A 27,896-nucleotide genomic window follows, 5' to 3' on the forward strand; every position below is an offset into this window, starting at 1 on the left:
ACATATGTGACTTGCCCAGAGTCACACAACTAATAAGTGTCCAAGGCCAGATTTGAACTCAGCTCTTCCTAACTTTAGGTTCAGAGCTCAATCTTCTGCAGCACCTAGAAAGGAAATAGTTCCTACCCTCAAGGAACTTGCATTCTTACAAACAACAGGTACATAGATAAGTAAATCCAACATCCTCAGCAATGTGATTATCCAGCCTCTATTTGAAGACAGTCAGTGATGGGCAAGTCACTACCCATCCAAAGCAGCCTGTTCCATGGTTAGATAACTCTAATGGTAGAGGCATCTTCTTTTATGAGGGTAGAGATAGCACCTATAATCTCATTGGTATTGGGTACTCCCAGGTGAGGAAACTCCTGCTACTCACACAGGTTTACATCTTTTCTTGCCACTGATGGTTTCAGTGCCTAGAGCATTGAGAGGCTGTGACTAGCCCAGGATCACACAGCTAGGATGTGTCAAATTCTGGACTTGAACTCAGGTCTTTTTTATAAGGAGCCCAAATCTGCCTTTCTGTTCCTTTCTCCCATTGGTCAAAATTCTGCTTTCAATGGGCAAGCAAAATGATTATTGCCTCTTTGCTATGATGGTCTTTCAGATATTTGAAGACAGAAATTGTCCATCCCCACTAAGTCTCTTTTCCAGGCTAAAATTCTGCAGGTCCTTCAACTGATTCTTATATTGATGGATTTCTGGTTTCTTTACTAACTAGTTATTTCCTTCTGCATTCTCTTTGAGCTTGTTAATGTTTATCCTAGAATGGGGTGCCTAGAACTGAACACCATACTCTAGACACAGGACCCATCTGTCACCCTAGACCACACCTGGAGTACAGAGCATCTACCATTGTGAGTGACCCTCTGTTTCCTCCGAGGCTCTCAGTACCCTGGGGCAAAGGGTGGGGGTGGATAGTACTCCTCAGGGAAAGAGCCCAGCTCATGACCTGCTGGCCTGGGACTGTCCTGGCATGTAGTTCCTGAGATCACCCCCCTTCTAGGGCCAGTGAAGATGGCATCCTCAGAAGTGGAAATTGTGGTGGCTGATGTTCCAACCATTTTGCTTGAAGGCAGGCAGAGATTTTGAGTCTTAGGGTGACTGTCTTCTACCTGGGTGGCAGATTCATCTCCTCCTGGCATCCCCCTGGCTTGACTCTCTCCATGGCTCCCAGCTACTGTTGAAAAAGGGAAGGAGAGCTTCACATCAGAGAGATGACTTTTTATTTGCTTTGTTATTTTCTTCCCAGTCTGAGGCAGATTTTTAAGATTCTTCCAGATTTTTGGTGGGGCATCACTCAGCAAAGCCTTCCCTGACCTCTGGGTATGGCCTGGGGCTGGTGATTGCTCTAAAGGTTTTGCCCACATCTGGGACGAGGAGTTTGGTCTGTCAGCCTTGCACTTCTCTGTCATTCTTTTCCAGGGTAGTGGCACGGATCTCAGGGATACCTGTAAACAGAACTCAGTGTGAGTGGCCACATCACTCTGGGCTAGACCTTGGAAATATTGGAAAGTTGGTTTTTTGTACCTTTCTACCCCTCCCTCCCCTTTTAAGCATGCTTCCCTGATACAGGATCTTGTGTAGCCCAGTATTTTTCATTAGGGTATGCCACTGAGATGGCCCTTCCCTTAAAAAAAAAAAAAAGCATAGAGCTAGGAATCAGGAAACCCAAGTTCTAGACCCAGTTTTCCCACTAACTAGCTTTGTGACCTTGGACAAGTCACTTCCCCTTCTCTAAGCCTGTTTCCTAAACTGTAAAATAAGGGGGTCAGACTACATTTTCTGTAACACCTCCTCAAAGCTCTGACATTCTAAGTTTTAGGTTCTAAGATTCCCCTCCAACTCTTTCATTCTATGGTCTATGTTCTGAGTTCCTTTCTAGGTCTAAAAATTTTATAGTTCAGTCTGACAAAAGGATATGATATATTTAATTTTTAAGGTTAAATGACTCGCCCAGGGTCACACAGCCACTAAGTGTCTGAGACTGGATTTGAACTCAGGTCCTCCTGACTCCAGGGCCAGCATTCTATCCACTCCATCACCTAGCTGCCCCGATATATTTTAAAGGACTCTAATGGCCAAAAAGGGTCCAGACAAAGTAAACTCAGACTTGTTCCTCAATTCTCCTTCCCCTCCCCCTGCATCTGCCTTTTACTAGCTGTGTGACCTTGGGCAAGTCACTTAGAATGGGTTCTTCACCTGGAAATCATGAATTTGTTTAAAAAAATTTTTTTTGTTGATAATTCTATTTCAATATAATTGATTTCCTTCATTTAAAAACATTATTCTGAGAAAGGGTCCATAGGTTTCACTAGACTGCCACGGGGGTCCATGACACAAAAAAAAAGTTAAGAATTCATGATTTACAAACTCCCCAAGCCTCAGTTTCCTCATCTGTGAAATGGGGATAAATAATAACTGTAGCACTCATCTCACAGGCTTGTGAGGCTCTAATTATGTGTGTGTGTGTGTGTGTGTGTTTACGTCTATGTCTATATAGAGGCAGCTAGGGGGCACAGTGGAAGGAGTGCCAGGCCTGCAGTCATCTTTCTGAGTTCAAATCCATCCTCAGACCCTGGGAAAGTCACTTCACCCTGTTGACCTCAGTTTCCTCATCTGTCAAATGAGCTGGAGAAGGAAATGGCAAACTGCTCCAGTATCTCTGCCAAGAAGACCCCAAACAGGGTCCTGAAGAATTTGACACAACTGGATGACAAAATGTCTATATGATGTGAAATCCAAAACTAACTCTGTTTTGTTTGGTCCTTTCCCTTTTGTGATCGTCCTTCATTTTGCTTTGATATAAATCATATGATTATGGGGAATTAAGCTGTTGAGACAGTTCTGAGAAACTGAGGTAATGGGTGCTAACCACAAAATGTTTCATATGTCTTATGGTATGTTCTAATGACCACAGAATGTTCCAGGATATTCATGTCACAACCACAGGATTTGTAAAACTGGGGCCAATCAGAAGAGAGAATGCCCATGTTACTCAGGATTATGTAAATTGATTGGTTCTTCTTTATTGACGATAAGAATGCTTTGTAAACTGCTAAATGCTGTCCTTGTACCTACTGAGGAAGTCATGGACCCGATTGGTTGGCAGTTGCAAGTCTTGCAATAAATTGATATGCTCAGATTTAATTGCCTCAGTCCTTATCAATTTTAATGATAACAAGAGTGATTTATCTATCTATCTATCTATCTATCTATCTATAGATATAGATACATATATGTGTGTGTATCACTTAAATGGTTTATATAACCTAAAACATCATATAAATCATTTATGTTGGTTGTTACTGCTTGTTTTTATTATAAATCCAGAGATTAGCACAATGCCTGGTACAGAGCAGGCATTTAATAAATGTTTATGACTTCTTGACTTGATTGACTTCTACGTCTTGCCATAACAGGATGTGATTAAAACTAATTTTGGACTCCTCGGTAATGTGACCTTCAGAGTCTGCAACATGTTACTCTGAAAATCCTCAGTGGTGAGGACTATTTGAGCTTTTGAGAGTGGATTTAGTTTTTAGAATGAGGCCAAAATCATTGAGAGGCAAGGGGGACACAAATTAGAGAGGTGCTTACATTTGGGGTTAAGTGCACCAGTGGTAACTGTGAAATGATGAGATGGATTTTTTTTTTTCATGTGGCTTGGAAATGGCTCTGAAGGACTTTCTCTGAAAGTTTTATCTTACTGGCTTTAGACAATCATCTCAGCCTGTCTAGATCTGTTTTGGAGATAGCCAGGTGGTGTAGTGGATCAAGTATTGTACTTCTCGATAGAAGACCTGAATTTGAATCTGCCTCAGACACTTACTAACTGTATGATCCTGGGTATGTCCTTTAACTTCTCTTTGCCACAGTTTTCTCAACTGCAATCGTGAGGATTCCAGGGTTGTTGTAAGGATCAAATGAGATAAGATTTATACTTGTTCAGTTGTTTTCAGTCACATCCAACTCTTTGTGATCCTGTTCGGGGTTTTCTTGGCACAGACATTGGAGTGGTTTGCCATTTCCTACTCTAGATCATTTTGCAGATAAGGAAACTGAGGCAAATGGGGTTAAGTGACTTGCTCAGGGTCACATAGCTAAGAAGTGTCTGAGGCTGGATCTGAACTCAGGTCTTCCTGACTCCAGGCCTGCTACTGCATTACCTACCTGCTCAAATATTTGCATAGTGCTTTGCAAAACGTTCAAGTGCTATATCAATGCTAAGTATTGTTATTACTTTTTGGCTTTTGATTCTGTCATCCAATGTGTTAGAGACCTCTTCCAATTTTAGACCTTTTGCAAATTGGTCTAATGTGCCACCTACACCTTCTTCCAAATCATTGATAAGAATGTTCCTAGGACCACAGATTTAGAATTGGTAGGAAGTTTGGAGGTCATCTATTCCAACATTTATATTTTACAGATGGGAAAGCTGAAGCCTAAAGAGATTAAGGGCTTGAACCTGTATCTTCTGCTTCTAGTACTCTTTCCAACGTTCCATTGGGCCAAAGAGAGATGACATGGGTAGGAACCAAGAACAGTAGGGAGGAAAAGCAGAGAGGCAGATTTGGCTTGGAGGTGAAGGACAATTTCTTAACAATGACCATTATCCAAAGGTGGAATGGGATGCTTCCTGAAGTAGTGGGTCTCCCTTTTCTAGAGGTGTTTGAACAGAGCCCAGAAGACACTTGTTGGAGATGTTGTAGGGGGGATTGTTAGTCAGGTCAGATCAGGTAGTCTCCGAAGGCCCTTCTAGCTCTGAGATCCTGTGATTTTTCATTCATTAGGGACCTCCCTCCAGGCTGATGTTGGTTCACTGATTGCAACTCTTTCAGTCTAGTTGTTCCTGAACGTTCCTAATTGTCTATCACTCAGATCATATTTCTCCATCTTCTCTGTATAGTTATTGAAAAAGCCAATGCTGCAGGACGCCTGTGGGGAAAGATGTCTTACAGTAATGGGAAGAGATGAGCAGGGCTTGGGCATGTGGGCAGCTGAGCTGTCTGCTGGTCTGGTTTTACCATCCACTGCCATGTTGGAGTAAAGAGAGATCTCCTCATAGACTGCATTGTTCTCATTCTCCTGGAAAGAAAAAAAAAAGACATAGTCATTCCTTTTCATTCATTCAACCAGTCTTTATCAAGTGCCTACTGTGTGAAAGTAGGGACAGTTTCATTTTTGTGTTTGTCTCACAGCGACTAGCAGAGTGCTTGGTGCATAGTAGGTGCTTAGTAAAGGTTAGTTGATCATTAAATCTTTATCGATAGATTATTATATACGAGACACTGCATGAGACACTGGGGATATTAATGCAAAAATGGCATTTTTTTTGTCTGCAAGACCCACCAAGTGAGCATATTAAGAGGAACCAAATAAATAATGATAATAGCTGTCATTTATCTAGCACTTTGATCAACACTTTATGTAGGTCATCTTATTTGAACCTCACCACAATCCTAGGATGTAGATGATATTATTATCCCTATTTTACAGATGAAGAAACTGAGGCCAGGAAAGGTCAAGTGATTTACTCAGTGATTCTCATAGCTAGTAAAAGTCCAAGGCAGGATTCAAATTCAGGTCTTCCTGACTCCAAGTCCACAATGAAACTTCTCTGAGAAAGGAGGAACCTGACACCAGAATTTACTTATTAGACACATCTAAAGGCGTTCTGTAGATAAGGCAACTAAGACATGAATCATAAGACTCTGGAACATAGAACTGCAGGGTCTTAAATCCAAAGCCACAGAAACCTGCTAATCAGAGTCTCGAAGTCAAATGAACCCAGATAATAGGATCTTAGGGTCCTGGTTAGCTCATTAATAAGCATTTATTAAGTTCTTTCTGTATACTAGGTACTGTGCTAAGCATCAGGGATACAAAAAAAGGGCAAAAATACAGCTTCTGCCCTCAAGGAGGTCATATTCTAATGAAAGAGACAAACATGAAAGTAACTAGGCACCCACCAGATGGATACAGGGTAGATGCCAGGTAGGGTCTGAGGGGAAGGACTAGGAGGTGTGGGAGGGAGCTGAGCAAGGCCTCCTGAAGAAGGTGGGATTTGAGGTGAGTCTTGAAGGAAGCCAGTGAACCCAAAAGCAGAGGGAAAGAGGAAGTGCATTCTAGATAAAGGCACTGAGTTGGGAGACTAGAGTGTTATACTTGAGCCTCAACAAGAAGGCCAGTGTCACTGGATGACAGAGTGAATGGAGGGGAGTAGAATATAAGGAGACTGGAAAAGTAGGAAGGGGCCAGGCTATGAGGGATTTAAATACTAGGGTATCTTATATTATGGGGCAGCTAGGTGGTGCAGTGGATAGAACACCGGATGTAGAGTCAGGAGGACCTGAGTTCATGTCTGGCCTAAGACATTTACTAGCTGTGTGACCCTGGGCAAGTCCCTTAACCCTATTTGCCTCAGTTTCCTCACCTGTTAAAAAATGAACTGGAGGAGAAAATGACAAACCACTCCAGTATCTTTGCCAAGAAAGTCCCAAATGGGGTCATGAAGAGTTGGACATGACTGAAATGACACAGTAACGTCTTATATCCTGGAGGTAAGAGGAAGTCACCAGAGTTTACTGAGTAGGGGGTGGCATGGTCAGTCCCATGCTTTAGGAGAATCACTTTGGCAGCGAGTGAAAGACAGATTGGAGCAGGGAGAGACATGAGGTGGGAAGACCAATTAGAAGGCAAGGTTATAGGCTTAAATACACATTATCTACTGCACTTCTATGTAAGATTTGATTATTATTTTAGTTAAAATAAGGAGAATGGCTATTAAATCTTTAAAATGTTGATGTGAAGCTTTGGCATTGAATCTTTCTAATAAGCTTTTCATATTAGCATCTCCTGGAACTGGGGCTAAGGACAACGGGGCTGCCATTCCTCAATAGACCTGTGCATGATTTGCTTCTACAAGGAGGCAAATGAGTAAGTGAGTTGAAACAGTGGTCCATTCCAGTATCCAAGGGTAACTGGTTAGTAGACTCCCATCACCCCTCAAGAAAGAAAACGTAGAAAAAGAGTACAAGACTCTCCTTCTATGGGAAGGATCTTCTGAAGATGTCATGAGTCATGGCCCTGGGGAGACGTTGACATTTGGAAATTGGGAGAAGGTTGGGTATGAGCCAATGCAAGGACTTCAGAGTAGCAAGTTAGGATGTTTTTCAGGAGAGCTACCATACCTGTCTGGAGAGAAACTGATTTGGAGGACATACATTGGAAGTATTAAGGCAATGACTGGTGACTGATGGAGAGAAACAAAAGAGACAAAGCGAAAAACTCAAGTGACTTGCATTTGATCTCGTGTATAGTCTAAAACCACGGAACCCTGATATCACAATTTTGGAATATTTGCAAAGACCAGAGAAGAGTTAGAGAGGGCAAAGTCCAGAGCGATGACACATTTCAGCATGAAGAAAAGAAACCCTCCCAGTTAGTGCTGCATGTGGATGGGTTGTCCAGAGATTAGTAGTCAAGGGAACAATGAGGTCAGAAGAGGTTGGTGCTGTCAAACCATCCCCAGGAAGCTCTGGGCTGCTCGATGACAAGGAGCCACGAGTATCCCTCACTGGACTTGAGACAGGGAAACAGCAGATTAGGTATGATGAGCTACTAGAGATGGCACATTTATCTAGGGAAAAACTGGATTGCGTTGAGAGAGGACTACAGGAGAGAAAAATAACTTCCAAAACATCTATTCGATGGGAAGAGACTGGACTCTGTAAATTACATGCCAATGAGCTTGATTTCAAATCCTGGTAACATTCTAGGATGTTATTAAAGAGATGGTTAATGAATACCTAAAAAATGAAGCAGTGATCTTAAAGAAAAAGTATGGCTTCATCAAGAACAGGTCACGACGGTGCTAAGGGAGCAAGTGCCTATCGATTCAGGAATGGCTGAACAAATTCTGCTATAGGAATGTAAGGGAATATTATTTGGCCATTAAAAATGGTGGGAAGGTACAACCTCAGAGAAATGTGGGAATTCTAATATGAATTGATGCAGAGGGAAGTGAGCAGAACCAGGAGAACAATTTATACAATAACAACAATATTGTAACGACAAACAGCTTTAAATGACTTAAGAACTCTGTTCAACTCAGTGACTAACCATGATTCCACGTGTTATCCACATCTTGACAGAGAGATGACGGATTCGGGGTGCAGAATCAGACTTTCTTTTTTTTGCACACAACCAATGCAGGAATCTGTTTTGCTTAACTGTGCATATTTGTTACAAGGTTGTTTGCGTTTTTTTTTTTCCTCAATGGGAGGTGGAGGATGGAGAGAAAAATTTGTTGTTCAGTCATTTTCAGTTGTGTCTGACTCTTTTTTTTTTTTGGCAATTGGGGTTAAGTGACTTGCCCAGGGTCACACAGCTAGTAAGTGTCAAGTGTTTGGTCTGAGGCCGGATTTGAGCTCAGGTCCTCTTGACTTCAGGGCTGGTGCTCTATCCATTGTGACACCTAGCTGCCCCGCGTCTGACTCTTCATGACCTCATTTGAGGTTTTCTTGGCAAAGCTATTGGAATGATTTGCGTTTTCTTCTCTAGCTCATTTTACAGATGAGGAGCCTGAGGCAAACAGGGTTAAGTGACTTGCCCAGGGTCACACAGCAAGTAAGTGTCTGAGGACGGATTTGAACTCAGGAGGTTGAGTCTTCCTGACTCTAGGCCCAGCACTTCTCTTGCAAAAGGGCATATAAGTCATCAGCCTGCCACCATGATGTTCTTTGGTCTAAGAAAGAGATGCCCAAATAACCACCCTTTTATTAAAATGCTGGCATTATTAATAAAATGATTAAATTATCCAGAAATTATGTCTCTCGAACCTTTTTAATTGCCATGACAGCAGGAATTATTTTACCCTAGGATCACAGAATCCTAGAATTACTGAACTCTAGAATTACAGAGGTAGTTAGGTGGGGCAGAGGATGGTGTATTGGACCTGGAGTCAGGAAGGTCTGAGTTCAAGTCCTGCTATGCTTTCAGTCACCCAAGCTCACAGCCATTTACTCACTATGTGACCCTGGGCAAATCATTTAACCTCTCTCAGTCTTATTTTTCTCATTTGTAAAATAGGAACAATACTAGCACCTACGTCCCAGGGTTGTTGTGAGGGTCAAATGATATACCATATGTTGAGTGCTTTGCAAACGTTAAAGCACCATGTAAATGTTAGCTATTATTATTATAGAACCCTAAATTAGTCAGCTAGGTTAATCCCTGTGTATGGTTGCTTCCCCTACATATGTTTGGAGGTGGCCAGCAGAATTAGTATGCATGGCCAGATCTGTAAGGAATCCTTCTGATGGGATCTTCAGATATTTTCCTAGGAAATGGAATAATTCTACTGTCTATCTCATTCTGTTTGCAGGCTATTGCTTATGCTTCCGGCTTCTGGGAAGGGTGTACCCTGGCCAGTTCCATCTATCTACCAGTGAGGCAGCAGAAGCTCCCTGCAAAGACCCTCCACCCAGAGCCCTCCCCTCCTTACCTGGCCACACGGCTGAGTTAGCAGTTCCTTGTAGGGCTCAAAGGGATTTTTCTGGTAGAAATTCACAAGTTCCACTACTGTTGAGTGGACACCCCTTTCTCCAGGGATTGCAAAGTAACCATCAGGCAAAAGCTTGATCATGAAGTGGCGGCAGCAGTCCCTAGCTCTGAGGGGAAGAGACCATGAGTCAGGTACAGTTTCGTTGTGTGGAGGGTAATTGGGGGGAGCGGAGCTATCTTAGAGCTCAGGATTGGGGAAAGGAATAAAAACTAGACTCTCCTGAATCCAAATCTGAGAGATGAGAGAGGACTGGTCCTCTTTTCTTGAGAGAATGTGTCAAAGTCTTCATGCTTCAGTTTTGTGGGGGAAGAGGGAAAAGGTAAAGTCCGGAAGGAGAGGCTCAACAGAAAAGTGGGGAAGGAAGGAGAAAGTTTGGGAAGGCAGATTTCCTAATGAAAAAGGCTGTTTTATTAATTAATCAAAATCAGTGACAGTGCTCTGAATCAGAACCCAGCTCTCTATTTTTTAATAATTCCTACAGAACTGAGCCTGGGCATCATTCTTAGGGAGAAAGGCTTTTCTGAAACAATTATCAGCATAAGTTCCAGGGAAAGCAAGACTATCAAGTACTTGCATATAAATAATTAAGGTTTAAAATATCTGTTCATACTATTCACTAAAGCAGATCCCTGGAGAAGGAAATGGCAAACCACTCCAGCATCTCTGCCAAGAATGGGATGGGATCACGGAGAGTTGGACACAACTGAAATGATGGAACACAAATGGCTCCATTAGCTATCCCTGTAACTTTATAAACCAAAATATCCCTCCTTCACTACCAATCTACTATAGATGTTGTCACGCTATTATTAGACTGTAAGCTTACCTGCTTCCTGACAAGAGGTGACAGACTCAGGATGCAGAATGGGGGGAATATTTTTTGGACATGGGCAATGCAGAAATTTGTTTTGCTTGACTATGCATATTTATTACAAGGGTTTTGTTTTGTTTTTTTAAATGAGAGAGAGAGAAAAATAGTTGAAAAAATAAAATTAAGTTAAAGCCCCCACAAAACAAACAAAGAATGCAAGCTATTGGAGGGCAGGGACTAATTTTGCATTTGTATTTGTATCTTTGGCATTTAGCACAGAGCTTGGCATGCAGTAATTATTTAAATTCTCATTCATTCATTGAAAATTTTGTCCGGATCTTTAGTTGGAATTCCTTGTGTGTTACAGAGATCTCTGGAGAAATTTCCTTTGCCCTCACCATGGCAGGGACCTAGAAGAATTTTCATTCAGGGCAGTTTGATTTCTAGCTTGAAGGGGAGAAGAGAACAAGCATTTACTAAATGCCTACTATGTGCCAGGCACTGTGCTAAGCACCTTAGTAATATGACCTCATTTGATCTTTAAGGTAAGAGGGTGACCTCTAGGTAACTTCAAATTTTTCATTGCTGTTTGAGACCCTACTGGGAACACACTTTCCCTCTGAGAGGGAAAGCTTGATTTTTCTTTCCTGTTTTATTTGCTTTATTGTCTTTGTATTTAAGAAGACCTATGCAAGCACTAAGACAAGCAGAAACCTATGAGAGAGATATTATGTCTGCCTGTTAAATTGTGGAACCGTGTATTTGGAGATGAGTATAATCCCTGTAGGCATGGACCCTCAGGGAAGAATGTTAATTTCAACTAATCAACTTTTTTTGTTGTTCTTGTTGCTAATCAACATTTATTAAGCACTCACTTTGCGTTAGGCACTATGCTAAGTGCTGGGAATACAAAAAGAGGTGCAATTTCTGCATTGTTGAAAAAGTGGGCTACATGGACTTTGATGCGACTTTCTTCATTTAAGCAGTCCAGAAGTTTACATAGCGTATTTAAAGATTTAACTTCAAAACTAATTCAGACTATGCTCTCTCAAATACAAATAAGGAAAGTTAAAAGGAATTTGTTCCTGCCCCACTCTCTCCGTGCACCCCACCCCCCTCATTGGGAGAGTATGTCACACTCAGCCCTTCTTGTATTAGGAATTACTAAGGACAGCTAGGTGGCGCCATAGTGCACAGAGCACTGGTTTGGAATCTGCAAGACTCATCTTCCTGAGTTCAAATCCAGCCTCAGACACTTACTACCTGTGTGAGCCTGGGCAAGTCATTTAACCCTGTTTGTCTCAGTTCCTCATTTGTAAAACGAGCTGGAGAAGGAATGGCACACCACTCTAGTATCTTTGCCAAGAAAACCCAAATGGGATCTTGAAGAGTGGTACACAACTGGAAATGATTGAAAATATTGCTGGATCAGAGATCACAAATTTAAAGCTGGAAAGGGTCTTATAAGTCATTTAGTCTGACCTCCTCATTTTACAAGCAGGGAAACTGAGGCCCATAGGGATTAAATGGCTTTGCCAACATCACATAGATTATAAATGAGAGAACTGGGATTTGAATTCAAGTCTTCAGTTTCCAGCTAGATACTGTCAGCTTGTTATATACCACACTGGGTCTGGAAGGGAGGGATCTGCTCCTTCCTGTTCTATCTACTTACCTGTAAGACAGTGTGTAGCCCGCATGACTCTCGCTTACTCGTACTAGGAAACATCCCAGAGGTTTCTTCTGGAGCAAACTTTCAGTGGCTCTAGAACGATATATACAAACCTGAAGTGATGCCAGGGCAGATCCCAGGACTCAATCAATCTTTGTCTACTTATTTAGAGAGACCACCTCCCACCCCCCAACCCTGGGAAAGTTTCTAAACAATTCTCCACCAAGGACAGCACCCTCCCCATCCCTCTCCTCATTAAAAAATCTTGTAAACTTTGGTTTCCTCCAAACCCCACTTTCCACCTGCACTCCAAGGCTCTCTCATTTCTAAATTCTAGAGCTAGAAGGGACTTCAGAGGTCATCTAATCAAACCCCTGCCAATTCTGGAATCTCCTCCTCATCACGCAAAAACCCCGATCAAACAGCCTCTGGTGGAAGAACTCTGGTGACAGAGAGCTGGCTACTTCATTGAGTTGTCGGGAAGTTGTAATTGTTAGGAAGCTCTTCATCCATCGACGTCTTCTGTCGAGACCCGCCTTCTGTGTGCACTCACAGAAACAGTCTAATACGGAGGTGGTCTTTTGGCTTGTTTCCCCTTCGTTAGGCTAAGTACATCCCCATTGCCTGAGGCTGGGTAATGACCTGACGGGGATGTGGGAGCTGATATTTCTGCTCAGGCCCCTCTGGACCAGCTGCTTCTGGGCGTCCCCTTCCAGCATTGCAGCTCTATGCATATAATGTTCTACAGCAGCACTAGTTTGATGGTCCTAAGACTCAGCAGGCATCTCTTATCATCATATAACTTTTCAGTACACATTTTAGAACATGACAGGACGGGGTTGGGCCACTCTCTGTACATGTAGATGTGCAGGAGGATGCCTACATGATGTAAAGGGGAGGCATTTTGAAAGTTCTGCTGTTCAAAAGTATCTCCGATCATTGGGCTATCACCATACCCGAAATTCCATTATTAGTGCTTCTGGTTATGGCATTCCATGCCATTGTTAAAATGTATACCTGTGGCCTCCAAGAGAAGGACACTTAGCATGGTGCCAATTTATTAGGTTAGATTTAGCAGAGAACAGGCTTCTGAAGTCCTAGGTATTGATGGGAGTGACGGGGAAGGGGAAGGTCTGGGGTGTGGAAGTTTGCTCAGGAAAGTGTGTTTGAGTAGAGATGATAAGGGAGAAATGATACTGAAGCAAGTTTACAGAGAATTATCTGACAATTGCACCACGTGGTGACATATACTGCCTACTTTAGCTAGCCCTAGAGGATTTATTGTTTGTCCTTCCTTTCAAAGGGGACCAATGATGTCAAAAGTGATGCCTTGACTTTTGAGTGAATTGGATTGAAGTGAGACAAAGTCATCAGCCTCACTCTTTCTTCCAGAGTCATCAAAGTCTAATGGCAAGACAAAAGTCAGGATGACTGGCAATGGCTTGGATGTAGAAGATGACCTTGCCTGACCAAGCTCTAACCACACCAACAGCACCTGCTTCAGCTACCTTTGTGGCCACTGGAACAAATCGTTCTCATCTAGATGTCCATTCTACCAGGGGAAGTCTTCAAGTGCTTCTGGTTCATCCCATCTTCCGAGATGGTTTACCAGGATGTGGACGCTGCAAGTGCTACAGCTTCTTGGACCCACAGGTGAGAGTTGGGGGACATTTGGACACTAAAAGTGGCTGAGTAGCCCTGAAAAAGGCTTAGCAAGCCCTCACACCAGAGGTGCCAGGCCTCTGAATACCCCATATATCCCCCCTACAGGATTTAACTCCTAGGTAGTTCCCATTGGCCAAAGTTCAGTAATTCAGTTTATGGACATTTAAATAGCTAAGTGTCACAATGGAGAGAGCTTTAGACTTGGAGACAAAAAGACCTGACTTCAAATCCTGCCTGAGACACTTACTAGCCCTGTGAACCTTTGGCAAGTCAATTAGCTTCTCTGTGTCTCACTTTCCTCATCTGCAAGATGAGGATAATAATAGTGCTTACCTCACAGGGTTGTTGTGAGGATCAGATAATAATAATGATAATAATAACAACAATAATAATAGCTAGTGTTTATATGGCACTTTAAGGCTTAGAAAGCACTTTCTATATGTTAACTCATTTGCAACTTTAAACAACCTTATACGTGCTATTATTATCCCCATTTAGATGGGGAAACTGAGACACAGAGAGGTTAAGTGACTTTCCTCAGACCACTCTGCTAGGAAGTATCTGAGGCAGGCTTTGAACACTGGGTTTCCTGATTCCCAGTCCCACATTCATTTTTATATGTAAGCACTTTGGTTGTTTGTTTGTTTTTTTTTTTTTTTTGGCTAGGCAATGGGGTTAAGTGACTTGCCTAGAGTCACACAGCTAGTAAGTATCAAGTGTCTGAGTCTGGATTTGAACTCAGGCCCTCCTGACTCCAGGCCCAGTGCTCTATCCACTGTGTCACCTAGCTGCCCTGTTTTTGTTTTTGTTCTTGTTTGTTTTTTATTTATTTATTTATTTTTTAGTTTTCAATGTTCACTTCCACAAGATTTTGAGTTCCAAATTTTCTCCCCATCTCATCTTTCCCCCCACTCTAAGATGGCATACATTCTGTATACCCCTTCCCCTAATCTGCCCTCCCTTCTATCTCTCCCCCCTCCTTCTCTTATCCCCTTCCCCTTCTATTTTCCTGTAGGGTAGGGTAGATTTCTATACACCATTTCCTGTATTTCTTATTTCCCAGTTGCATGAGAAAACAATTTTTTTAACTTCTGTTTTTAAAACTTTGGGTTCCAAATTTTCTCCCTTCCTCCATCCTCACCCACCCTCATTGAAAATGCAAGTAACTCTATACAGGTTATACATGTGTAGTCATGCAAAACACTTCCACAGTAGTCATGTTGTGAAAAACTAAGTATACTTCCCTTCATCCTATCCTGCCCCCCATTTATTCTATTCTCTTTTTTGACTCTGTTCCTCCTCAAAAGCGTTTGCTTCTGATTACCCCCTCCTCCAATCTGCTCTCCCCTCTATCATCCCCCTGCTCTCTTGTCCCCTCCCCCCCCATTTTCCTGAAGGGTAAGAGCTTTCCATACCCAATTGAATGTGTATGTTATCCCCTCTTTAAGTCAAATCCAATGAGAATAAGATTCACTTATTCCCTCTCATCTTCCCCCATTTCCCCTCCACTGTAAAAGCCTTTTCTTGTCTGTTTCATGTGAGATAATTTACCCCATTCTACCTCTCCCTTTCTCCTTCTCCCAGTATAATCCTCTCTCACCTCTTAATTTTATTCTCCAGATATCACCCCTTCATCTTCAACTCACCCTGTGCCCTCTATCTATCTATCTATCTATCCATCTGTCTGTCCGTCTATCTATACATACATATAATTTTTTCCCTCCAACTACCCTAATACTGACAAAGATCTCATGAGTTACAAATATCATCTTTCTATGGAGGAATGTAAACATTTGATCCTTAATAAGTCTCTTATGATTTCTCTTTCCTGTTTACCTCTTCATGTTTCACTTGAGTCTTGTATTTGAAAGTCAGATTTTCTATTCAGCTCTGGTCTTCTCATCAAGAATGCTTGAAAGTCCCCTATTTCACTGAATGACCATTTTTTTCCCTGAAGGATTATACTCAGTTTTGCTGGGTAGGTGTGTTTTTGTTTTTTTATGTAAGCACTTTGGAAACCTTAAAGTGCTATAGAAATAATAGTTACTATCATTGTTAATAATAATTATTCCTGGGGCTCTGTTCTATGCATGGAAAGGGAGAAGTGCAAGCTAGCAGAGACCTGGAGCTGGGAGTAACATAGCCAACAGGTGGCCATCTGTTTCTCTTGCCCTCCTGCACATGTGTGAGTATCATCCATCCATTGTTGGGGCTGAGAGATGTATAGCTTTGTCATGAGATCTTCTAACATCTTGATTATGGGTACCCAGAATTCCCAGCCGCCTGCCTCTCTGACTCTGGGCAAGATGGAGAGGATCCTTTGTTTGCCCCACTCAAGAGGGTAAACTCACTCTCTGGAAATGGCTCCATGGTACCATGTGGGGATCCCATCTTGCATCAGCCAGCTGGCCTCAATCTCTCCATACCAGTCCAAAGAAGAGTAAAGTGATGTCGCCTGCATTTTGTCTTCTGTGTTCTTTCTCTATGTGCCACCTATATAAGGGGAGTGAAAGTTAAAGTTGGATCAACTCAGCTACAGGCTCCATTCCTGCCTCAGGTTGTGCTCCCTTCTGAGTATGAGTATTTTGGAGCCACTGGAGAATATATAGATACTGACCTCAGGCATCTGGGAATATAAAATTACAAACTGTTTTTTGTTCATGAGTTCAATCAACAGACATTTTATGAAGGGCCCAGTGTATTCATGACTCTGTTGGAGAAACAAAGCTAAATGAATCATGATCCCTGTAGTCATGAAGCTCACATTCTGTTAAGGTACATGGTGTTAAGGTCTATTAAGGGGTTTGCTTGTTGGACAAAGGAGAAGAAACAAGCAAATATTAAAGAGCCAGGCCTTTGGCCCAGAACTGAAGGCACTAGGTTCCACAGATCAGCTTTTCACAAAATACTCTTTGGCTTGGGTTCTCAACAAGGACAGTGCCTGGCACAAAGTGAGTGCTTAATAAATGCTTATTGATGGACTGACTTTGCCAGCATCAGAAGTTAGCTTATGTCTAGTTGTCTACAAAAATGGTAAAAGACTCTTCAACTCCCATGAAAGTACTCAGGTTAACAAAACGTTAAATAGAGGACAGACTTGATTTAATTCAACAGAAACACAAATCAGAAAGGACTTATGTGTGAGTCTATAAACCATCGAAACAACCTCTTTTCTTCTCTAGTGGGCCTTGCCTTTCCCCAGAGAAGTATGTGGTCCTCCAGACATACAGTACTAACCTAGGACTAAGGGCCCACTACAAAGGGAAAATACTAAGTATTGCTAAATAGTCAAATGTGACCTGTTCAGTCTTGGGCTTGCCAAACAAAGAGTTGGATCCTTTCTCTCAAATACGCACTCGCTGAGCAAGTGGAGGGTAAGGCCAAGGTTTCTCTTTTGTCTCCTTGTGGCAACTTGGCTCTGCCTCCTTTTTGGTCCCAAACACTTCAATTTAGTCCAAGAGCTTACCATTGTCCATGAACTACTTCTCTCCAGGACAATGGATGCAGGAATTTGGGGTTGCCCAGAGACTCTTGCTCTTCCCTTCAGGCGGCTTGGTCCAAGCACTTAGTGTTGTCCAGAAACTCCTTCTCAGCGTGCAGGTGGCTTGGTCCTGGAATTCCTCTACTTGTCCAGTAATTCTGCCAGCTTCCAATACTTCACCACTGACAATTCACTCTGGCCAACTCACATGCCTATGACTTCAGGCTTAGCCCAGGAATTCTCTATTTCACCATTGCTATGAGGCACTGTCTTCACTGGGGACACATGGATCTGTCATTTCCTGGGAGCATGTGTTTCTCTGGAGGAGCCCAAGGAGCCATGGACAAGTCTTTCTGTGAAGTCTCTTCCTTATCAACATTTCTCTGCTCTGGTTCTGTCCTTGCTTCCTACCTTTCTCTTTTAAAATGATCATCAAGGGGCAGCTAGGTGGCACACTGGATAGAGCACAGGCCCTGAAGTCAGGAGGACTTGAGTTCAAATCCGGCCTCAGACCAAACAGTTGTCATGTCCTAGCTGTGTGACCTTGGGCAAGTCACTTAACCCCAATTGCCTTACCAAAACAAACAAACAAACAAAATTATCATCAGCATCACCCCCCCATCATCATTGTCATCATCACCACCACCACCATGACCATCGTCTAGACTTGACAAACATCAACAAAGACAAATGTTTCCTTACATACAGAATAGAATAAGGATTCTACATGACACTGCAAATCTCTTTTACACAGTTGTTTTTGTTTTTTGCTTTTTTTTTGTGAGGCAATTGGGGTTACACAGCTGTAACCCCAGAGTCACACAGCTAATAAGTGTTATGTGCCTGAGGCTGGATTTGAACTCAGGTCCTCCTGACTGTAGGGCCAGTGCTCTATCCATTGTGCCACCAAGCTGCCCCCACATAGCTCATTTTTTAAAGTCTGTTTTTAAAAATAAAGTTTCTCTCTCTCTCTTTCTCTTTCTCATGACTCTCACAAAAAAAAATTAAATTAAAGTTTTTGATTATAACAAAGCAATCAATTAAAGCACCTACTATGCATTAGTCACTGGGAGAGAGTATAGAGAGTGAAATGATCCCTATTTGTAAGGACCTTACATCCTAATATAGGAAATGCTAAGCATTTATAAAAACACAGAAAGCATAAAGTAAATACATACCAATATGTACAAAGTACATAAGTGTAAACTGAAGGTCTGTAGTGGATAAAAGATAAAAGACTGAAAGTTGAAAGACTTCAAATACCAAGCATTCCCCACCCTAAAATGGGTGGGAGGTTTGAATATCTTAATTCCTCAGCCATATTCTCATTTCATTTCCTGCTCAGCTCATTCTTTTTAAAAACTTTTTTTCCTAATATATTTTTATTTATTTCATTAACTATTTCCCAATTACATGTAAACATTTTTTTAGCATTCATTAATTTTTCAGTTCAACAAGTATTTATTTTAAAAAATTTTAAACATTTTTATTTAAAGTTTTGAGTTCCAAATTCTATTCTTCCCTCCCTCTCCCCGAAACAGTAAGCAATCAGATGTAGGTTACACATGTGTATTACATAAAACTTTTCCATATTAGTCATTTTGTGCAGGACAACTCAAAAGAAAAAAATGAAAGAAAGAAAGTAAAAAATAGCATGCTTTAGTCTGTTTTCATTCAATATCAGTTCTTTCTCTGGAGGCAGATAGTATGCTTCATCCTTAGTCCTTTGGGATTGTCTTGGATCATTGCATTGGTTAGCATTCATTTAAAACATTTTTTTTGAGTTACAAATCCTCTTTCCTTCCTGCCCCTCCCTCCTCTTTGAGAAGGCAAGCAAGTTGACATCAATTTTACGTGTGAAGTCATGCAAAACATTTCCATATTAGCCATGTTGCAAAGGAAAAAACACAGAAGAAGAAAAACCAAGAAAAGTAAAGAAAGTAAAAAAAAATACCTCAATCTGCATTCAGAATTCATCAGTTCTCTCTCTGGAGGTGGAGAGCATTTTTTATCATAGGTCCTTTGGAATTATCTTTGATTATTGTCTTCATCAGAGTAGCTAAATCTTAAATAGATGATCATTATTACAATATTGCTGCTACTGGTCTTCTGGTTCTGCTCACTTCACTCTGCATCAATTCACATACACCTTCCCAGTTTTTTCTGCAATCATCCCCCTTGTCATTTTTTATAGCACAATAGTATTCCGTCACAATCATATATCACAACTTCTTCATCAATTCCCCAATTGATGAACATTCCTTCAATTTCCAATTCATTACCATCACAAAAGAGCTGCTATAAATATTTTTGTACAAATAGGTCTTTCCCCCTTTTCTTTGATCTCTTTGAGAAACAGACCTAGCTGTGCTGGGTCAAAGGGTATGTTATAGCCCTTTGGGCATAGTTCTAAATTGCTCTCCAGAATGGTTGGATCAGTTCACAACTCCACCAACAATGCATTAGTGTCCCTGTTTTTCCATATCCCCTCCAACATTTATCATTTTCCTTTTTTTGGTCATATCAGGTAATCTGAGAGGCAAGAGGTGGTACCTCAGAGTTGTTTTAATTTACATTTCTCTAATTAGCAGTGATTTAGAGCATTTTTTCATGTGACTATTGATTTAGCTTACTCTTTGTACTGTATGGATGATGGACTAGAGAATAATGGATTTCCCAATGATGAGTTTCAAGATATGAAGTCCAAAAGCAGTGTAGCTGGTGGGTTATGGGGGCAATAAGAAGTCGCTAGAATTGCTTAAGTAGGGGAGTCACGTGGTCATATCAACACTGAAGGAAAATTATTTTGGCAGCTGTGTGTAGCATGGACAACCATGAGGAATACAGTGAAGTATAGCCAAATGATTAAACTTAAGCAAAACATATCCATACAATGGTCATGTCTAAAAATATGCTTCTTTTTGTACTTCTGGTCCATCGCCCATCTCCCAACGGGCAAGAAACATGCTTCCTCTTTAGTCTTCTGAAGTTCTGTTTGGTTCCTGTATATATCAGAGATCTCAAGGCAAGTTCTCTATATAAGTAGAACCAAGGTATCATAAGAGGGAAGTGGTGTGTGCCAGGTAAGCCACTGCTTCCATCACCCCTTACACATACATGGAGATGGATCAGGACCCCAAGTCCTGGGACAGCGATATCTTTCAAACTATTTGATCTGCTTCCAACCTGGCCTCCCACAGCCAGCAATGAGAGAGGCAAACTCTGTGGAGAATGGACTTACTATCTTCAATATAACCTGTACATCCACTGACCAACTGACCAACAGCTATTGATGGTCAGGAAAACCCCAAGAGCCTGAGAAATAATAGTACCTCTAAGACCACCAGCCCTGTTTCCAGATTGCCCCCTCCAGGGAAGCACCCCCTTTGGAGAAGGGGAAAACCATTCCTATCGTAATTGCTAAACAACTGCAACCCACAGGGCAAGCTTAGATTCAGTTTAGTCAAAGCAGCAAGGCTGTGGGAGAGACAGGAAGGAAGCAGCATGTGCTAGGGAGGTCAGATCATCACCTCCCTTCACGCCCTGATGGAAACAGCCCAAAATCCTGAGTCCAGCCCCTGGCAGCCATCATGAGGAAGAAGCTGTTCGAGCCTCCTCATCTACTCCTACTGAAGACCTAGAAAGAAAGTTCTCAAACACAAAGTCTTTGACACTGTCAAATAGTTGAGTATCAGAAATGGATATGGTTTTATCTGCAGAAGTAACATTAAAGATGATGTATTCCCATCTGCTTCGCTGCTGCGGTACCCTAAGGACTAGGAGATCTTTCCATCTGGTTTGCAGCTAAAACCCATGTGTGTTGCCTCTTCTTCTTACACTGCAAGCTACTTGAGAGCAGGAACTGTCTTGCTTCTCTATTTGTATCCCCATTGCTTTGCATATAGTAAAGAGCTTAAGAAATGCTCATTCATTCATTCAAATCTTTCACAGTTTTCCTTTACATTATTATAGTCATCATTTAATTGTTCTCCTGGTTCTGCTCACTTCACTTAGCATCAGTTCATATATGTCCTAGATATCGATCTCTGAATCTTTATTCTCTTTGTCATCTCTTATGGCACAATAATATTCCATTATATTCATATACCACAATTTGTTCAGCCATTCCATGATTGATGGACACCTCCTCAGTTTATAAGTCTTTACCATAACAAAAAGTGTTGATAGTAATATTTTTGTACATATGGGTCTTTCTTTGATTTCTATGGGGGTATAGACCTAGTATTGGTATCATTGGTTCAAACGATATGCACAGTTTAGTGACTTTGGGAATATAGTTCCAGATTGCTTTCCAGAATGTGTGGATCAATTCATAATTTTGCCATCACTGCATCAATGTGCCCCTTTCTCCAAAACCCCTCCAACTATTGATATTTTCCTTTTTTGAACTCTTTGCTAGGTGTGAAGTTGAACCTCAGTGTTGTTTTGATTTGTATTTTCAGATGTCCCTTTTAAAAGACAAATCTGGGGGCATAGCTCATGTGTATAACTAGTCATGATTCAATCAATCATCCTCAAATGTGGTGTTAATGGATTTGTTTATACCCTATATCAAAGGAGACAGCACTAATATCTGGATGAAGGTTTCACCTTTAGACCCTGTAAAACTGATTAACAAGGGGATAACCTTGATTGGTTTTGCTGGGCTTACCCTCTACACAAATTAGATTTCTGGTTCTGGAAAAGTAAGAGGAATACACACAAGATCAGAGGAAGAGGGAGATCCCTTTTAGATGGGGGAATCAAGGAAGGTTTCATGGAGCATATGGCATTTGAGCTGTTCCTTGAGGACACAAAGGATGCTAACAGGTACAGATGGGGAAAAAGAGCATTCCAGGCAGAGGGATGTTGGAACTGAGGCATGAGGCAGGTGGTACATTAGTCTTGTCTTTCCAATTAAACAGAAAACTCTTTAAGGTCAACAGAGTCTTCTCAAACCCCATCTATTCCTCCCATCCCTCCTCAACTAGGCAAACAATAGGTGTTTTACCTATTGAGTAAGGACTCATTCACTTGGCTTTGTTGAGGTTTAAGGGTTCTGGGAACCCTGAAATCCTAGGGTAGAGGGTGGGAGTCTGCCTCAAAAGAATTCGACCACTCAAGCCTGCTTTCACTCCAAGTAACAAGGTTTATTGTATCACCAATAGAAGTGGGTGGGATTGTTAAGGAATCTGTGCATTTGATGAGGATAAAATTGGTACTTTTATGCAGAAAGACTGTGGGAGGATCTGGATGGGATCTAGGAATGGCAAGTAGTCTGGGGTGGTCTGGAGGTAACAGAAAAGGGGGTCTGGATGGGATTAAGGAGTAGGAAGTAGCCTGGGGTGGTTCAGAGGTAACAGAAACTGTAGGGTTGGGTGGGAGCCTACAACGAAAGGACAATTGAAAGGATTATACTGGGATGAGCCCAATGCCTCAGGCAAATGCCAGGGATCTGGGTTCAGGGGCTTTGGGGTCCAGGTCCCAAAGACATGGACTTTTCCTTTTAGAGGTTCAACACAAATCCCATCCCCCATCAGCTTGAGGTGATAAAGGGGATAGGAAAAAAAAAGCTTGATGCCTCTTGTACTTGGGGGGTAGTGGTTGAGGTTCTGGACAAGACCAAAATCTAGGTCAACAAGAATGGTCTAGATAGAATAAATAAAGACTTATTTCTTTGACATTCCAATATGAGAACTCTGGGATTCTATATTTCTTACATACAGTATGTGCTTAATGAATATTTATTCAATTGAATTGAAACTTGAAGAGGTGAGATCCACAAGCTGTTTTTTAGTGTCCTTCTAAAAGACACTTTCCTGGGCTGGAGTGGTGAGGGGACACTGACCTGGGACTCAATGCTGCTGTTCAGAATAGGGTATCACCTAAGGTGGCTTCATAGAAGCATAGAATATCACAGCTGAAAGGGAAATCAGAGATCATTCAGCCCAATTTGTAGAGGAAGAGGAATTTTATCTCTAATTGTTGTTAAGGGGTCATTTGCCCCAATTCGAAGACCTAGCTGAAGTGAAGTAGAAGACCAGATCATGGGACTGAAGGAGATTGAAGAACTAAGAGTTTAGGAAATTTGAGGGGGTATCAACATGAATGTTGAATTCCCCTAATAAAAGGGCAGCAGTTGAGGAGGCAAAGGAGACAGTAGGTTAGGTGCTGAATTCCTTGAGAAAAGGAGAATGACCTGGGATTAGTAGACAACAGCCACCATAATATGGGTTGGGTGATAGCAGGAGAAGATGCTGAGTGATGGTAGTGAAGGTAGAGTATGGAAATGGTAATTGGGAGCAAGGAATATTCCAACATCTCTTCTGGGATGAGTGTTGGGGGAGGTGTGTGGAGGTGTGAGTGAAGGTATAACTAGAGATAGAGAAGATGGTTAAGGATGCAATGCCATCTGGGGAAAGCTCTGTGGGTGTTAGAAGGTGATATTAGAAGCATGAAAGAAAGAGGAAAATAAATGGAAGTTTGTTGTCGAACAGGAATTCCAAAAGGCACAATGGAAGCAACAGCCAGAGTTGGAGTAGGACATGGAAGGGATGGGATTGAGAAGAATGGGGGTGAGACAATGGGTAATGGTGGTTGGGGAGGATGATTTTTTCTTAGGGAGCTGGAGCAAAAGGAGAGAAAACAAGTGAAGATGTAGAAGGATTTTGAGGTATGAAATAAGAGAAAAGAGGGAACTAGTGATAAACAGTTTCAATATTTTCAAAGATATTATTATACTATATTATGTTATAATATTTATAGTAGGAGGTGAAAGTATCTGCTGGGGTGAGGTGAGGTGGCACTGGGGACTTCAGATTTAGAACTGCCACTGAGAGGTGTGAGATATGGAAAAATTAAGGAAGAAGAGAGTTGTGGTATAGCAGTAAAGGCCTCATTTTGCTTAGAGAACACGCGTTTGTAATGAATCCAGATGACATGGTTTTATGATTTCCTCCATTCCTGGCATTCAGCAGCATAGGAGCAGAAACAGAAAAATAGATGGTGAGGGTGATTCAGAATTGAGGATTGGCAAGGGGTGAATGATGAAAGTACAAGGCCAAGGGAGACAGGAGTAAAGGACAATGAATTGGTTATCCTTAAGGACAAGATTGCAAAGAGAAAGAGAGAGTCCAAAGTAGAGGTGATGGGTTGGGAGACCAAGGAGGATGGAGGAAATGGAAGTTATGGTGAAGAGAAGGATTTAGGAGGAATGAAGCAAATGGAGAAATGGAAGGTTTGAAAATGATGATTAGAGGAGAATTTCAAGAATTCTCCTTTAGGTAAAAGGGACAGTTATGTGTGATGGAGAGTCTTAAACTCTTATTATCCCAGGGGTAACTGAAGTACAGCTATCTCAGTCTTTCTGCTCTGCCCTCCACACCCCCATGCTAGGGCCTTCCTTCTGAGATTACCTCCAATCTAGCCTGTATGCATCTGTGTACTTATGTAATTGTTTTTGTGTCTTCCTTTAGATGGTGAGCTCCTTGAGGACAGGGACTGGCTTTTTGGCTCTTTTTTTTCTTTTTTATATATCCCCAGCACTTAGCACAGTGCCTGGCACAGAGGAGGCGCTTAATAAATGCTGGTTAACTTGACTTGACTTGAAGGAAGATTTAAGTTATAGAAGCTGAGGAAGTTAAAGAACTGGGAGGTCACAGTATTCAAAAGGACATCAGTGTGAATATTCAGACCTTCAATAATAATAACTCACATTTATCTAGCAGTTTAAGGTTTGTAGAGAGCTTTCTTCCCTACAACTATATGAGCTAGGTCATATAAGTCTTCTTCCCGTTTTGTAGATGAGAAAACTAAGACTCTGAGGGGTAAAGTCACACAGCTAGTATGTGAGGCAGGATTCAAACCAAGGCTTCACCCCATACCACAAGCATTAAGGTAAAGGGGGAACTCTAAGCCAGCTACTGAACTCCCCAAGGAAAGGACTTGAAGGCCAGTAGATTACAAATATCTGAACTGGATGATAGAGAAGCCAATCCTCATTCTTGAGTGAACTTTGAAGGAAGATTGTTTGCTAAGTGATGATGGCAGTGGGAGGACCTGGGAGGGGACAGAGTCGGGGCCTGGGAGGGGGCAGAGGGAGTGAGGAGGATGCTGACACTTCCTCTAAGCCTAGTATGCTGGGAGGTATGAGAGAAGTCATCTGCGCTGGAGATAGTGCCCAGGGGTGCAGGGTTTCCCATAAGCACAAAACAATGGAAAGAACAAAGAGGAGAGAAAGAGGTGTAGAAAGCCGAGTGGAAGGAGAGAGCAAAGAAAAAAAGGGGCTGGGGAGGATGAGTATGAGATTATAGGGAGAGGGAGCAGGGTAGGGGTGCTCCTTTCCCTTCCCACACCTGTTGACTCTGAATCATGGGATTCAGGAATCAGAGGGTGCAAATTAGGTAACCATAGTGGATTCTGGGGAAGAACCAGCTGATCAGTGCCCTTCACCTTCCAGGGTCCTGGGATGATGGAGGGATAGCAGGACTTGTGGGAGTGATTGATCTCCAAACACCAGCTGGTGGGCATTTGCTGGAAGGTGAATGCCCTCTTGATGTCTGATCCCATTACCCTTAGCCTTCCTACACCTGGGAAGTCAGGCTGTTAGGTGGTGCAGTGAATAGGGCACTGGACTTGACTTGGAGTCAGGAAGTCCTGAGTTCAAATCTGGCCTCAGGCACTTTTACTAGCTGTGAGATCCTGAATAAGACAATCAATCTCTCTGTGCCTCAGTTTCTTCATCTGTGAAAATGGTGATAATAATCTGTCTTACAGGGTTGTTGTGAGGGTCAAATGAGAAAATATTTGTAAAGTGCTTTGCAAACCTTAAAGTGTTATATAAATGCTACTGTTGTTTATGGGATCGTAGATTTAGAACTAGAAGGGAACTTAGAAGTCATCTAGTTCAAGTTCACCTCCCCCCCCATTTGCACCATTTTACAGAGGGGAAAAGGACCCATAGAGGTGAGAAGACTTGCCAAGGGTCCCATGAGTGGTAATTAGCAGAACTAGGATTTGTACCCAGGTCTTTTGACTCAATCTAGTCTAGTAGCGGGATTGACACTGCTCTGCTCATTTCTCTCTCCCCACCCCCATATAATATTTCACATTGATCGTTATTAAATTTCCCCTGAGTTAAATTTAACCCAAGCTTCTTGCCTGTTGAGATCTCTTGGGATATCGATTCTGTTGTCTAACATGATAGCTATCCCTCCAAGCTTTATGTAATTTGCAAATTTGATAAGCGCGACTCTATGCCTTCATCCAAGTCATTGATAAAAATGTTGCGTAGAAGAAGGCTAAGGATAGATATAATAATGATACCTGGAGGAAAGGTGAGGGAAAGGGAACAAGCATGTATTAAAAACCTACTAGGTACCAAGTACTGTGCTTAGCATTTTACAAATACTATCTCATTGGATCCTAGCTAGCATTTATAAAGCGCTTTAAGATTTGCCAAATGCTTTACATATATTATCTCACTTGTTCCTCAGGTAAGTGCTGTTATCCCCATTTTGCAGATAAGAAAACTGAAGCTGAGAGAGGTAGAGTGACTTGGCCAGGGATGAATAGCTAGTAAGTGCCTGAGGCAGGATTTGAACTCAAGTGTTCTGGAGTCCTAGTCCAATATTCTATATACTGCACCACCATGAACCAAGAAACATGCCACTAGAGACTTCTATTTAGACTAATTGTAGTACTATAGATTTGGAACTGGAAGGGACCTAAGAGGTGATCTAGTCAATCCCCACTATCAATCCATTGGCCAATATTCTTTGGATTGGATTATTTAACCAGCTCTGAATTCACTTAAGTTTATTACGGGCCGGCTTAAATGTTTCTGTCTTCCAATCCAGTCCTATTCAATCCAACAAGCATTTATTAAATGGCCACCACATGCAGGCAACTGGACTGTATAGATACTCAGATTAGATAAAGACAAAATGAAAAACCATCATTGTTCTCTTATATTCTAATAGGGGGTGGAGAGTTAAGGAAATATTCTTGTCTACAAGGGTATCATGAGACACTTGGTGATATTCCTTCCTGAAATGCAGAAATACCATTTCTATAGCATTCCACTGGTCTGCTTGTCTCATGATCCTGTCAAAACAAAATTTAGTTGGACATGACTTGCTCTCATTGAATCCATGCTGGTTTTTTTGTGATCCTCGCTTCCCTTTCTAAATGTTCACAAGCCATCCTTTTAATTATACATTCTCAAATTTTGTCAAGAATGAAAGTCAAGCTTACCTTCCTATTGTCTGAATAAATACACCTTGTTCTTTTGGGATTTTCACTTCTTCAAATGGGTGATCAACTTCCTAGGTGCCAGGTCTGATAGTCCAGGTGTTTGCCAATAGTATTGAAGACTTAGGGTGGTATGAGCCCTTCTAAGCCCAAGCTGACATTACCTCAAGAAGGCCATATGTGAAGTTTAATCTCTGGCCACCTAAACACTGTATTTCAGTTTTTGTCCAGCTATGGTGAGTTTCAGTTCAGTGTTTGTACGTCATAGATGGGTAGGGCCAAGAACAGGTGTTTCCTCCCCTGAATCACAAGATGATTGCCTGGAGAGCAGGTTTTCTGAGGTTCAGGAAGTGAATGAGGACAAAAGAGACTGCTAAATTCAATTCAGAGTAAGTGGAACAGCCAACATAAAGGTAATATACGGCTGTAGATGCAGGATCACAAAACA

General features: G+C 41.8%; 1 protein-coding gene across 3 annotated transcripts; it reads right to left on the bottom strand.

Moving 5' to 3' along the window:
* HSH2D (hematopoietic SH2 domain containing) lies at positions 1 to 27,660 on the bottom strand. Of its 3 annotated transcripts, none has more exons than XM_027845350.1 (6): positions 27,452 to 27,660; positions 16,068 to 16,209; positions 12,055 to 12,144; positions 9,509 to 9,674; positions 4,960 to 5,088; positions 1 to 1,451 (listed from the first exon to the last, which is right to left on the bottom strand). In XM_027845350.1, exons 2-6 carry the CDS (start codon positions 16,175 to 16,177, stop codon positions 888 to 890), a joined length of 1,059 nt encoding a protein of 352 aa, XP_027701151.1. In that variant the 5' UTR covers positions 16,178 to 16,209; positions 27,452 to 27,660; the 3' UTR covers positions 1 to 887. The 3 variants fall into 3 exon arrangements, with proteins under 3 accessions (XP_027701151.1, XP_027701153.1, XP_027701152.1); XM_027845352.1 differs by lacking the exon at positions 27,452 to 27,660 and adding an exon at positions 19,152 to 19,177; XM_027845351.1 differs by lacking the exon at positions 27,452 to 27,660 and adding an exon at positions 17,183 to 17,365.
* Between the last annotated feature and the right edge of the window lie 236 nt (positions 27,661 to 27,896).

The sequence above is a fragment of the Vombatus ursinus genome, unplaced genomic scaffold (genome assembly GCF_900497805.2).
Source record: "Vombatus ursinus unplaced genomic scaffold, bare-nosed wombat genome assembly UNPS02014961.1, whole genome shotgun sequence".
NCBI classification, from domain to species: Eukaryota; Metazoa; Chordata; class Mammalia; order Diprotodontia; family Vombatidae; genus Vombatus; species Vombatus ursinus.

Coding starts and splice junctions, on each gene's coding strand:
- HSH2D (XM_027845350.1), bottom strand. CDS start 16,177: ATGCAGGCGACATCACTTTACTCTTCTTTGGACTGGTATGGAGAGATT. Junction 12,145..16,067: donor CATGGAGCCATTTCCAGAGA/GTGAGTTTACCC, acceptor ATATCGTTCTAG/AGCCACTGAAAGTTTGCTCC. Junction 1,452..4,959: donor GCTCATCTCTTCCCATTACT/GTAAGACATCTT, acceptor TTCTGTTTACAG/GTATCCCTGAGATCCGTGCC.